This window comes from Triticum dicoccoides, chromosome 5A (genome assembly GCF_002162155.2).
Source record: "Triticum dicoccoides isolate Atlit2015 ecotype Zavitan chromosome 5A, WEW_v2.0, whole genome shotgun sequence".
NCBI classification, from domain to species: Eukaryota; Viridiplantae; Streptophyta; class Magnoliopsida; order Poales; family Poaceae; genus Triticum; species Triticum dicoccoides.
The window spans coordinates 430,567,232-430,579,568 of NC_041388.1; the positions used below are offsets into that span (position 1 = coordinate 430,567,232).

General features: G+C 42.1%; 1 protein-coding gene and 1 pseudogene across 2 annotated transcripts; one reads left to right on the forward strand and one right to left on the reverse strand.

The window, feature by feature from the left end:
• The first annotated feature begins 212 nt into the window (after positions 1 to 212).
• Positions 213 to 3,792, forward strand: LOC119299705 (annotated as a pseudogene).
• A 2,575-nt stretch (positions 3,793 to 6,367) lies between these two features.
• LOC119302099 lies at positions 6,368 to 7,904 on the reverse strand. 2 transcript variants are annotated; one of them, XM_037579115.1, is made up of 5 exons: positions 7,766 to 7,904; positions 7,472 to 7,606; positions 7,283 to 7,336; positions 7,030 to 7,099; positions 6,368 to 6,895 (listed from the first exon to the last, which is right to left on the reverse strand). In XM_037579115.1, the coding sequence occupies exons 2-5, from the start codon at positions 7,532 to 7,534 to the stop codon at positions 6,843 to 6,845; spliced, it is 240 nt and encodes a 79-aa protein (XP_037435012.1). In that variant the 5' UTR covers positions 7,535 to 7,606; positions 7,766 to 7,904; the 3' UTR covers positions 6,368 to 6,842. The 2 variants fall into 2 exon arrangements, with proteins under 2 accessions (XP_037435012.1, XP_037435013.1); XM_037579116.1 differs by having other exon boundaries at positions 7,030 to 7,087; positions 7,766 to 7,896.
• Between the last annotated feature and the right edge of the window lie 4,433 nt (positions 7,905 to 12,337).

A 12,337-nucleotide genomic window follows, 5' to 3' on the forward strand; every position in this document is an offset into this window, starting at 1 on the left:
CTCGTGGGAGCGACGCGGGAGGGGGAAGGGGATCCCTTTGGGGGTTTTTCGCAGGCTTCCGTCGTTACGAATTAATTCAAAGCTGGGCCTGAGATCGATATCAGTTTATTAGTCCCTTCTTTTGTGCATCAGCTTAAGAGCGTATCAAGGTTGTCACTGCCGATCCATGATCTATTTCTTATTTCAGCACCACTGATGCTACTATAGTTCCTATGCCCGTTGCAACTGGCAATTCGTTCAGCAGAGAAAGGATGAGAACCGGTCAGGAGTCAACACACATCACCACAGCTAACCCAAACGGGTGGAACAAGGACGAATTTTCCGAAAGGATACATGACATTACTTGTCAGCTGCAAGATGGACGAGAGGCTATCACAAGGCTTCTCAACATACTTGGGTCCGGTGGTGCAATTTCAAATGCCTGTCAGAGTACAATCTCAGATCCATGCAGAAGAACAGCAAGTCTTGTTCAAGGGAAAGTGTATGGGAGAGACGAAGAGAAGAGATCCATCAAATCACTGATAAAAGAACACAAAGCAACTGTCGGTTTAACTGTTCTGCCTATTGTAGGCATCGGAGGAGTTGGGAAGATAGCTCTTGCTTAGCTTCTATACAATGATCCAGCTGTGGAAAGCCAATTTGATCACAAGATATGGATTTGGGTGTCTAATAAATTTGATGAAATGAGACTCACAAGAGAGATGTTAGATCACATCTCCCAAGAAACACATGATGGCATATGCAGCTTTTCCAAGCTTCAGGAGGTCTTGAAGGATCATATTAAATCAAAGAGGGTTCTACTTATTTTAGATGATCTCTGGGAAGGCATGGATGATGGCCGATGGAACAAATTGTTAGCTCCGTTTAGTTCTGATGGTGCAACTGGAAATATGCTAGTTCTGACAACAAGAAAACCGTTTGTTGCCAAAAAGAGAGGTACAACTGGACCAATTAACTTGGATGGTTTGAAAAATGGTGATTTTTGGCCAATGTTCAAAACATGTGCATTTGGTGATGAGAATTACAAAGAGAAAGAAAGTCTAAGTGATTTAGGACAGAAAATAGCACGATGGTTGAAAGGAAACCCATTAGCAGCACAAACTGTTGGGGCACTACTAAAAGATCATCTTACTGTGGATCATTGGAGTAACATTCTGAACACTGAAGATTAGAAATCCCTACAACACACTGGTGGTATTATGTCTGCCTTAAAGCTTTCCTATGATGAGTTGCCCTACCCTGTAGGGCAATGCTTCTCATATTGTTCTATATTGCCCTACAACTATCCATTTCTTGCTGAGGAGCTAGTTCATGTTTGGATTTCACTGGGATTTGTGAATCATGATCATTCAAATAAGAGTTTGGAGGATATGGGACAGTACTATCTTACTGACTTGGTGAACCGGGGCTTGTTTGAGCAGGTTGAACTTCAATGTCAAACTTACTATGCCATTTGCGGCCTGATGCATGATTTTGCAAGGCTAGTTTCAAGAACAGAGTGTGCAGCTTTGGATGGTTTGCAATGCAATGAAATTTTGCCAACTGTACACCATTTGTCCATAATAACCGATTTTATATATCAGAGGGATGATCAGACTGGGAATATACCTCGTATTGAGTGGTTTGAACTTTCATTGCAAAGTATAGTCGCATCAGTGAGAAAACTGAGAACATTAGTGTTAATTGGGGAATATGACTCCTTTTTCTTCAAAGCATTTCAAGATGTCTTTGAAGAAGCACATAATCTGCATCTGCTGCAAATGTTTGCAACATCTCCTGATTTTAATTCTTTTCTGTGTAGCTTGGCAAATCCTACACATCTTCGGTATCTAAAAATTCAGGATGGTCATACTGAGCAGAAGGCTTTGCCTCGTGTTTTGAGCAAGTTCTTCCATCTTCAAGTATTGGATGTTGTTTTCTTTAATTCATTGCATACGGTTCATCTAGAGGATTGCAGAGAATGGATAATACTTCCATCTCTAGAAATGCTTCGGTTTCTTAAAAGGTTGAAGTTGAGCAACATGCGGAGAGTAAGAGTAGTATTAGTTCCGCCATTGGAGGAACTGGTTTTAGATCGAATGCCAGATTTACAGATATGTTCCTGTACTTCTATGGGGAATATAAAGTCTAGTTTAAGGTTGCTAGAGATCTGGAGTTGCTCTGCACTTGAGGTGTTTGATTTCTTTCAGAAAGGTTATAACTACGAAACAGAGCATAAGTCACCGATGCCCAGCCTGAGGAAACTCATTATGGTCGGTTGTCCTCGTTTGCAAGTATAGACCCCTCTTCCGCCTTCAGCCACACTTTCTAAACTAATAATCACTAGTGTTTCAACAATTATGTCAATGGAGGGACTTTCCATGGAAACATTAAAGCTTTATGGATATGGACTTCCAAGTGAGATGATGGCAGTCGATGAGAAAATACTTGGAGATATTGTCGGGCAAAAGCATGACATCTATTTCATTCAAAGGTTTAAGTCAACTCATCTCTTTAAAGAGTTTGAAAATAGAGTACTGCAGAGAACTTTTATCTTCAGATGTTGTGCCTGCAAATGAGGATGCTCTCCCATCTCTTGAAAGTCTTTATATTAGAGATTGTGGAATAACAGGGAAGTGGCTATCTCTGATGCTGCGGCATTCACCGGCCCTGAAGGAATTGACTTTATATGAATGTCCGCAGTTGAAATAGCTAAAGATAGAAGAGGAAGGAAAGGTCCAATCAAACTTTATGTCAGCTTCCGAGGCTTCGTCATCAGGATATGTAAATGATGCATGGCCAAGCTCAGATGCTGACGGAGTCGTGCACATTCCGCTGAATCTCACAAAGATAACCATTGGTAAATGCCCTCATCTAATATTTGAGGGGAGTAGGGAAGATTTGGTTGGATTTACCTCCCTTGATGAAGATGCCCAAGAGAAGGGAAGATGTCTCCTCCCACAATCACTCGATCAACTTGTTTGGACTGGTTGTCCCCAAAAGACAATGCGGCCCTGCTTTGTGGGAAATCCCACGTGCCTTAGAAAATTGGAATTAAATGAAGGAAGTTTGGAATATTTACAGGTGGATTCCTGTACGGCGTTAGAAGAATTGGAAGTTGAAAATTGTCATCCGCTCGTCGCTATAGAGGGCACACAGGTGCTTGGAACACTCAGGTCTTTGGTATTACTTGTGAACTCAAGCATGGAATCTCTACAGCTACATTCGTGCACGGCGCTGGAACATTTGGAAATTCAGTACTGCAGTTCACTCATCTCACTAGAGGGCTTGCGATCCCTCGTGAACCTCAAGCATTTGAAAATACTCTATTCCCCTGCCTTGGTTTCCCTTACCACATTGGAGAGTTATGAGCCAATTGAGGGAATTTCAAGTCATAGCTATGAGTTATTCCCTGCACTGGAAAGTCTCGAGGTCCATGATTTGTCTCCCCTTAACACGTCATTCTGCAAGGGCCTCACCTGCCTCCGAAGCCTAATGCTTATTGAATTGGAATCAACGAGGCTAACAGATGAGCAAGAGAGAGCGCTTCTGCTCCTCAGGTCCCTGCAAGAGCTCTGCTTTGTTGAATGTGAGGATCTCGTACATCTTCCTGCAGGCCTGCATGGCCTCCATTCCCTCAATACGTTGAAGATCACATGTTGTAATAGCATCTCAGGGCTTCCGAAGGAGGGCCTTCCACCTTCACTGGAAAAACTGGAGATCTACGACTGCAGCGACGAGTTATCAGAAGGATGCAGATCACTTGCAACAAGCAAGCTAGAGGTCGAAATTGATGGGTGCTATGTGAACTGATCGCTGAGTAACTTTCTAAGGTATACTTCTACCATACATGCCCAGTTTGTTTTGGGACTAAATACCTATATGCTACTGGAGGGATTGCCCAGGCCATCCCTGTCCTGGATCACCTATTACATTAGTTATTATATTTGGTTGGGAGGGAAAATGCTTAACGTATTTTTCTTGTGATGTGAACAGGTTCGGTTTCACTTCAGAACCTCGTCCTCACGCGGTCATGATAATGGCGTCTCATACTCGCAATCTCAATATTTTGTTATCCACTCGTTGGGTCCGAAAAGGGGATTCATGCTGCTGGAAAAGCCTAGTATTTTCGCTGTCATATAAAATAAAATGAAAGCTCCAAAAAAGTAAACATGCTTTTCGCTGTTCATTATCCGTCTCATGTTTTGAATTAAAAAAAAGGTGATTGTTTCTCAGGTTTCTTAGCCGCACGCAGAAGATAGATGAACGCTGGGAGGTCAGTTGATAATCAGAACCTCATACCCATGTGGTCATCTTGATTTTGATGTCTCAATAATCAGTACCTCTCTGCTCCAGTTGCTGGGATTTCAGAAAACAAACTGGGGATTTATGCTTCCATGTCGGAAATGCCTACCTACTATTTTGCTGCCATATCAGAAATCTGAAAGTTGGACAGGTAACCTGCTTTTTTCCCTCTCTATCTATTATTCACCACATGTTCTGAACTAAAAACAAGATGATTATTTTTCAGCTCCTTGACTGCATTCAGAAGAAATATCCGGAGACGTTGGGACAGGAATTCGGTAATCGGACCAGGCAAATTTGCTAGGATTGATCGAACTTGTATCTCCCTCCGTCAGAAATTTGGGATAGCCTTGCCAGAGGACGTGCATTCTGACCCTGTCTCCTCCGACAGGACAAGTTCCTGCTCATCTCCGTTCTATGTTCAGGCTTCAGGCAAGGCAATTAACCCGCCTGCATGCTCACCGGTAATAAAAAATAGCCCCATTTTGAAGGTGCAATGAGTGAGTTATGTCGACACACTGCTTGCTTGACCATTTTCCGAACCTTCTATGCATCAAAGGAGGATGCAGGGGCATGTGTCAGTGAGGAGTCTCAACTTGTTAGCCTAATGTCGGTGCATTTGTTTGCGTTCTGCTATTGACGGTGGTTTGTCGTCCCGAGTTTATTTTCGGCGGCAAATGCGCATTTCTTGACAACCTTATTTTTTCTGCGAAATGCTGTTCATGAACCTCATCAACTTGTTAGATGTTGGTGTGCTACCATTTTAGAAGAATGCTTCCTTGTAACTTTTACACGTTGCTGGATTACCGTTTCTATGTTTGGAAGAATGCTTTCGTTATGTTAAAGTGATAATGTCTTCAGCCCTGAGTTGCACATGTAGTTGATAGTTTAGCTGACAAGGCAGCGCTTGTATCATGAATTCATGATGCCTTTGATTTGATACATTTAAAGATGCTATCAATTTAACACTACAGAGTTCAGTATGTTAATACTATTGAAACAGCGTAACTGAATGCATGTTCGCTGCTTATACACGCATACGTCAGAACTAACCTGTCAAAGAAACACAACACAGAGCTGCAAGTTGGTCGGCCCAGTTTGCAGAGAGACAAATGTACGATTTCATCTCTTTCGGCAGAACTCTGAGGAGCTTTTGAAAATCAAAATCATACAGACAATAAAAGAAAAACGAATGTCTATGAAATCAATAGATGAAAGGATCATTTCCCTGATTTGAATACCACCCTCCTTAAAATAGGATATCTCTCGTCGATGCGTCCTCCTTCACTCACACACGACTCGTTAGTCCAAAAAAATCATGTGCTAAAGCTCAGCAGATCTTACTCTTCCCCAGCACTCATGCATCTCTTATTCAGGAACAACACAATAGTTTACCGAGACAGCTTCACTCACAGGTGTAAGACTCACACTGCCAGCCAGCTTTGCAGTTCGTTACTCATGCCACTAGCAAGCTCACTTTTACTCTTGCAAAAAAAAGCAAGCTCACTTTTACTCTTGCAGTACAGCTTCACAGGGAAATGACATAAACATTTTGGCTTGCAGGCAGCCATCGACAGGCAGCACTACTGGATTTCAAGCTATTCCCAAGCATAGGCAGTAGACACTTCAGAGCCTTTCCGAAGATGGATGACAGGAGGTGTTTCCAAGAGCAGAGCCAAATGTTAGTCCTCTTTTCTTTATCCCCCAAATGTTTCCTAGAGTTGGTATTGGATAGATTGTTGTCTTTCTTTATTTGCTCTTCCTTTTTGTTTTTCCTCCTATTGGATAGTACATATTTATTTTATAATAGAAAAATACCATGGAAAAGTTATTCTACGGTTCTTGGGTCAAAAAAAAACTACGATGGCAAGATTTTTAAAGATTGAGTCAAAATCTTCCATAACGTCACAACTAGAAGAACTCCCCATCCTTCTCATGCTTCCTCTTGCTGCAAATCCAAGTAAAGAAAAAACAAACATCATAGGATTCTATCTATTGACAGGCAAAGAAGAACCTGAAAAAGCCACAAAAGAAAAATGAAATCCTCTTTCTTCTCAAAAACCTTCAGGGCCGAAACTAGTGCTCATCACAGAGATATGCTTACAGCAGAACAGTGGAGAGAGCAGAGTGGCCTCTCCCCTATACAAGACTGCGAGTACATGCTCTGGCTGATAGACATGACAAGCTACCACATAGCCTATAAACTGATGCACAGACTCTTCGCTGACACATGCCCCTGGATCCATAATCCTGTCGCTGCATAATCGGTTCAGAAAGACTCGAGCAAGCAGTAGGTCAGCTTAATTAGCTCAACCAAATCATCGCATCACCTTCATAATGGGTCTATTGTGACTACAGTCCCATATCCAGTCTCCATATTCAGAAAGAAATGATTTGTCTCACACTCGTAACTATTAAACACACCATTATTACACAGAAATCTATATAAGTTGCATCCTAGTTGACTGGCACTCCGAAGACACTTGATTAGAGAGAATTCACCGAGGTGGATGGATGAAGCAGCACAAGTTGCAATTTCAAATTTCTGCAGTGAACCTTCATGATGCCTGATCTAGCTTCTGCAGCTTCGCCTTGGCGATATCAAGTTGCTCTGAGTAAGAATCAGAGAGGGAGGAACCATGTTACCATCACCAGGAAGCACACAGAAAAAGAAGAAAACAATTAACACCACCAATTCCAACCACAACAACAAGAAGAAAAGCGAGCAATGAGCATCGACCGTACTCTGCTGGGACGCGACGGCGGATTTGATGTCCTTGCGGAAGAAGATGTTGCAGGTCTTCTGGTACGCGGCTTGCGCGTTTTTGCAACAAGTCAGACAAGTGGTAAGTTGTCAGTTGTTACTACCTACCACTATTATATACCCATCACACTAAAAAAGCCCAATTGACCACTATCATACCAAATTCATTCATGCATTAATTCATCCTCATGTTCACCCGGGTCAGGGAGTTGGAGATGAAGGAGGGATGCTTACCCTGGATGGAGGCAGGTTGTTGAGCTCCCCAATCGCCACTTGGTGCGCTCTTACCTGAACCAAATAGCACATGCAGATTATATCTATCTTTTACCATCGGCGAATGAAACAAATCCAAACTCCAAAGGACTGCAAGGCGCACAAGGTGTAGAGAAACATCCATCAGGGGACGACAGATAGCCCTAGTACCTCCTTCATAAGCTCCATCTTCTTCATGTCCGCCTCCTTCGCCGCCGCCGCCGCCGCAGCCATGTCTCTCGCCGTGCCGAAGCTGGAGGCCCGCTTCAGGCTTTAGGGAACCTCAGTCAGCCGACCGCGGTGTAGCTACGGAACGAGAAGAACCCTTAAATTAGCGCTGAAACCACGCCGCCGCAAAAACCGAATCTAGTGGGATTCCAAAGCCACCCCGGCGAACCCACGGCCGATCCAGAAGCGAGCGCTCGGCTGCGGCTACTAGAAGGAAGAGGGGCGGGAGAGGGGGACCTGACGAAGTGGCGTCGCAGTGGAGACGGGAGGGCGGAGGACGACGGCGGCGGCGACCGGGGAAAGAAGGGATGGGACCAAGAGACCGGGAGAGCGGAGGACGACGATGCGTGTCGGCGGCGCTCATCAGGTAGGCCCTGACTATACCTGGCCATGGGAAGCCCGGCCCGACGCTGCCCCCGGGCCGGGCTCAGGCCTAAATTTTGAGCCTGAAGGCTGGGACGGGCCCGGGCCCATCGTGTTCACGTTTTTCTGAGGGTCGGGCCGGGCCGGCCCAGAGCCCGGTGGGCTTTTACGTGTTCGGGTCGGGCTTGGGCCCATAAAACAAGCCCGATGGCCGGGCTGGGACGGGCCCGGGCCTGGGTTTTTTGCGTCGGGCTTGGCTAGGCCCGGCCCAGCCCGAGGTATGGCCAGGTATAGCCCTGACTAACGGCCCATGTATGCAAACCTGACCAGATGGGCTGGCCTGGCCTAAACAGGCCAGGCAAGGCACAACCACGCTCGGCACATCAAGGAAACGGGCTGGCCCATCGCATATTTAGCCCCTGATTTTGCGCTGTTTTAGGGGTTAATATACATTTAAAAATTAACAAAAGTAAATAGGTCGTGTCATTCCCAGCCTCCCGGCCCAGGCACGGCCCTAGGTAGGGCCGTGTTCTGGGACGAGTCAATTATAAAATTTGTCGGGTTAGGCCCACCATAGCCCGGGCACGTAGGCTATCGGGCAAGCTCACAAGGATCGGCCAATTTGGCCACCTTTGTATATAGCCTGGCCTAAATTCCTACAACCAAGCTTAGGGGAAATAGACTTTTGCATCATTGCATGAGTCTTCTGATGAGATGATGGCAAAATTTTAGCATTCCATAATCTAAAGTATATCAAATGCTTGGAGATATCATTGTGCACAAACCTAACATCTATTTCATTCAAAAGGTTTAAGTCTGCTCATTTCTTTAAAGAATTTGAAAATAGAGTGCTGCATATAACTTTTTTCCCTTCAGATGTTGTGCCAGAGCACACCCATGAAGGCATGATAACTACAATTGATGCGGCTCTTCCATTTCTTGAAAGTCTCCCTATTAAATTATGTTCAATAACAGGGAAGTGGCTATCTCTGATACTGCGACATTCGCCAACCCTGAAGGAACTAGATTTATGTTGCTGCCCACAGCAGAAAGAAAAGATACAGTCAAAACTTCTCCCAACTTCCGAGGCTTCGTTATCAAGATATCTAGATGGCGCATTCTAAAGCTCAGTTCGAACGTCATCAGGATATGTTGATATAGTTCTGGGACAACCCAATTATAAAAATGTGTCGGGCTAGGCCCACCACAGCCCGGGCACATGGGCTATTGGGCCCGCACACCAGGATTGGCCCATTTGGCCACCTTTGGTATACAACCTGGCCTAAATTCCTACAACCAAGCTTAGGGGTGCTAACGCAGTAATCAAGGAGCCTCAATTGTTTTTAAATGCTTCCAGGCCATGCAGGACGAGACGGAGCATGTTAATTTCTGCCACGAACGAAGGGAGGTTAACATAGCTAAGAATGCTCTTGCGTTTATCTCTGGCTCCTAGATTCGTTGGATTATGTAAAACTTTCTAATGAGAGATTTAATAAAGTCCGTGTTTCCCTAAAAAAACAAAAAAAACCATACGGAGCGCCTCTCAGCAATTCAGGCACCTGGATATTGCGCTAGGGGATTCCTTCGTCGAGTCCCCTCTAGTGTACTGGGGGGGGGGGCTCTTTGGTTCACAAGAGAAACTTGCCTGGAAAAAATGAGCGCCCGGGGCGAACATTGATTGCTCTGCCTGAGTCAGGCCTCAATTTTGGTGGCCTGGCTCCCGCTAATTACGTGCCGGAAATGCTCATGGCTAGCTGGTCGACTTGTGCCGAGGCACCAACCAAACAGGGTCCTGGCAGTTGTCCAGCTTGCTCCTGGCCAGGCACATTTCTCTCAGGGCAGCAACCAGACAGTTTGCTTGTTGGTTGACCTTTGACTTTTTAAATAAAAATGTTTGCAAATTTTTAAAAACCTCATGCGTATGAAAAAATTAAATGAATCAAAAAATGTACACTAACTTTAAAAAAATCGAAATTAAAAAACATTCCTGAATAATCTCAAATTTGCGAAATAAAATAAATGGAATAAAACCCGTCATACAATACCAGAAGAAAAATCGTCCAAAACCGATGGAGAAAAAACCGACATGTGCTGCCCATATAGAGCTAACGTAGGGGGAGGTGAGAGCGCTATATACGGTTAACACCTTAAACATTGTGGAATTAATAAAGCTTCGTGAGATTGGCTCAAAAAATATCTACGCTTAACACGTTAAACTTTGTGACGAAATAATAAAGCTTCGCGAGATTGACTCAAAAAATATCTACGGTTAACACGTGTCAAATAGTTTTTTTTTCAGGAGGGGCTATGTCTCGCTCACCGCGAGTGAGAGTTCTTGCTCAACACAAATTGGCATCAAATCGACATGCTACACTTGAAGTGAGGCGCAAACGGCTGACCAATAACATGCCAAACTAAGGGCGTGTTCTAAAACTGCTTAGCTTCTCCAAAACTTCTTAGATTCACTATAATTTGCCAGGCAACACTAGCTAGTGGTTATTTTGGGTATATTCATTTTTCTTCGATTTTTTGCTGTTTTCTAATTTTCATAAATACTCCAAAATGAATGTGTATTTTCAAAAATATTTAACATGGACTTAAAATGGTTAATGTATCTGAAAATTTTCAACGCATGTTTTAAAAATGTTCACAATATATTAAAAAAATTCCTCGTAAATAAAAAATGTTCACCGTGTACTTAAAAATATTAACTCTATTTATATTTAAAAATTTCTCCATGTAATAAAAAATGTTCATCGTGTTTAATAAAAATATAAATGTTTTTCATTTATTAAAAAATAAACTGCAATAAAACAAAAAAAAAAGTAAGAAAGGACGGAAGGAAAAAAACGAAAACTAACAAATGGGAAACAAAATGCACAACAAAAAATAAAAAATAAAGACTTCCGAATGAAATCACAAAAGAAACAGCATGAAAAAATGAAACAAAAGCCACAATAGAAAGAAAAAAAACATTGCAGCAATGCAACTAATGAAATAGTAGGGGAAAACACAACAGCGGAGAACTTAAAAGAATCTTCAGCAGGTTAGCAAATGCAAAAGTGGGCCGAACCAATTTTCCTTGCATGCGGGCGTTGCCCTATCCGTTCGATGTGTGCGGGCATCAAATAGGATTTTCATCCCTCAAAAAACAAATTGTATTTGCCAATGCCAGCATCCGCTCCCTCTCCTCAAGTGACAAGCTATTGGGCCGGAGCAGTATTGCGTTGCTTCATTTGATTGTTAGTTGCTTTCTCTAATTTTCCTTTTTGTTTCTTTTGTATTTTTTATATTTTGAAACTAAATATATTTTATTAGCTATTTTTTAAATGTTCATCGTGAATTTTAATAATGTTTATCCAGTGTAGGAAAAAAATTCACACAACTTTTAGAAAATGTTCATGAAGTCATATCAGGAGGGTTTTAATCCATTGTCTTTGCGGTAAGAACATGATGCCTTGATATATATGTTTTGGATGATCCCCATACTTATGCAACAAATCCTCTTAATAGTACGGTTATGCTATGACTCCAAAAAAAACCTTCAAGTCTTCGGAAGGATCGGCACCCATTTTATTTTGGAAGTGGGGGTCAACCAACTCCATATAAACTCATCGAGAGACCAATGTCCTGAGATAAACTTAATAACCGACATTAGCCTCACTAACCACATTATCATCAACACCAAAATATCATTAGGGACTAAATGCACTTCCAATTTTGTATGTGGTTTGTTATTAAATCGATCTCATTTCAATATCAAACTCAATTCAAACACAACTTGCCCAACATAGTATTGAACCAACATGAACATGTAAACCACATTTGATCAAAGCTAAAGCATCATGCCATCTATTGCTAATCTCCACATAAAAATAATATATACTATAATCTATTTGTGTGTGGCTATTATACGAGAAACCACTCTTGGGATATTTGTAAGATTGTGTGCTTTATATATATTTCTCAAGATATTTTAGGATATTAAAATATGCACCATAACGCACATACATACACTATAATTTGACACGAATTTTATATAATAATCGATGACACTATGAGATTTCATTCATTTCTATTTTTAGGGTTTAAGGGGTTCCAACGTATATTTTAAGAGCTATTATTTGAAAACAGAAAAATTTGTGCATACATGATACAATTTACATTTAGTATGGTGTGTGTGGGGTGTATTCAATGGTAGATGTTAGAAATTCATATCAAAAAATGTTATTATTAATTATGGCTAAATAAAATATAATAGTTAACTTTATAGTTTTCTATAATAAATCAAAGTAAGTATGAAAGTTTAGTACAAATTTTATATGTTTTAACTCGCTTCGAGCCTAATGTTTGGATTATCATTGTAGATATGATGCCATATATATCGATCTCATCCATCACAAACTTTCATACTGTGTAGTTTACAATGCAATGAAATGAACAAAA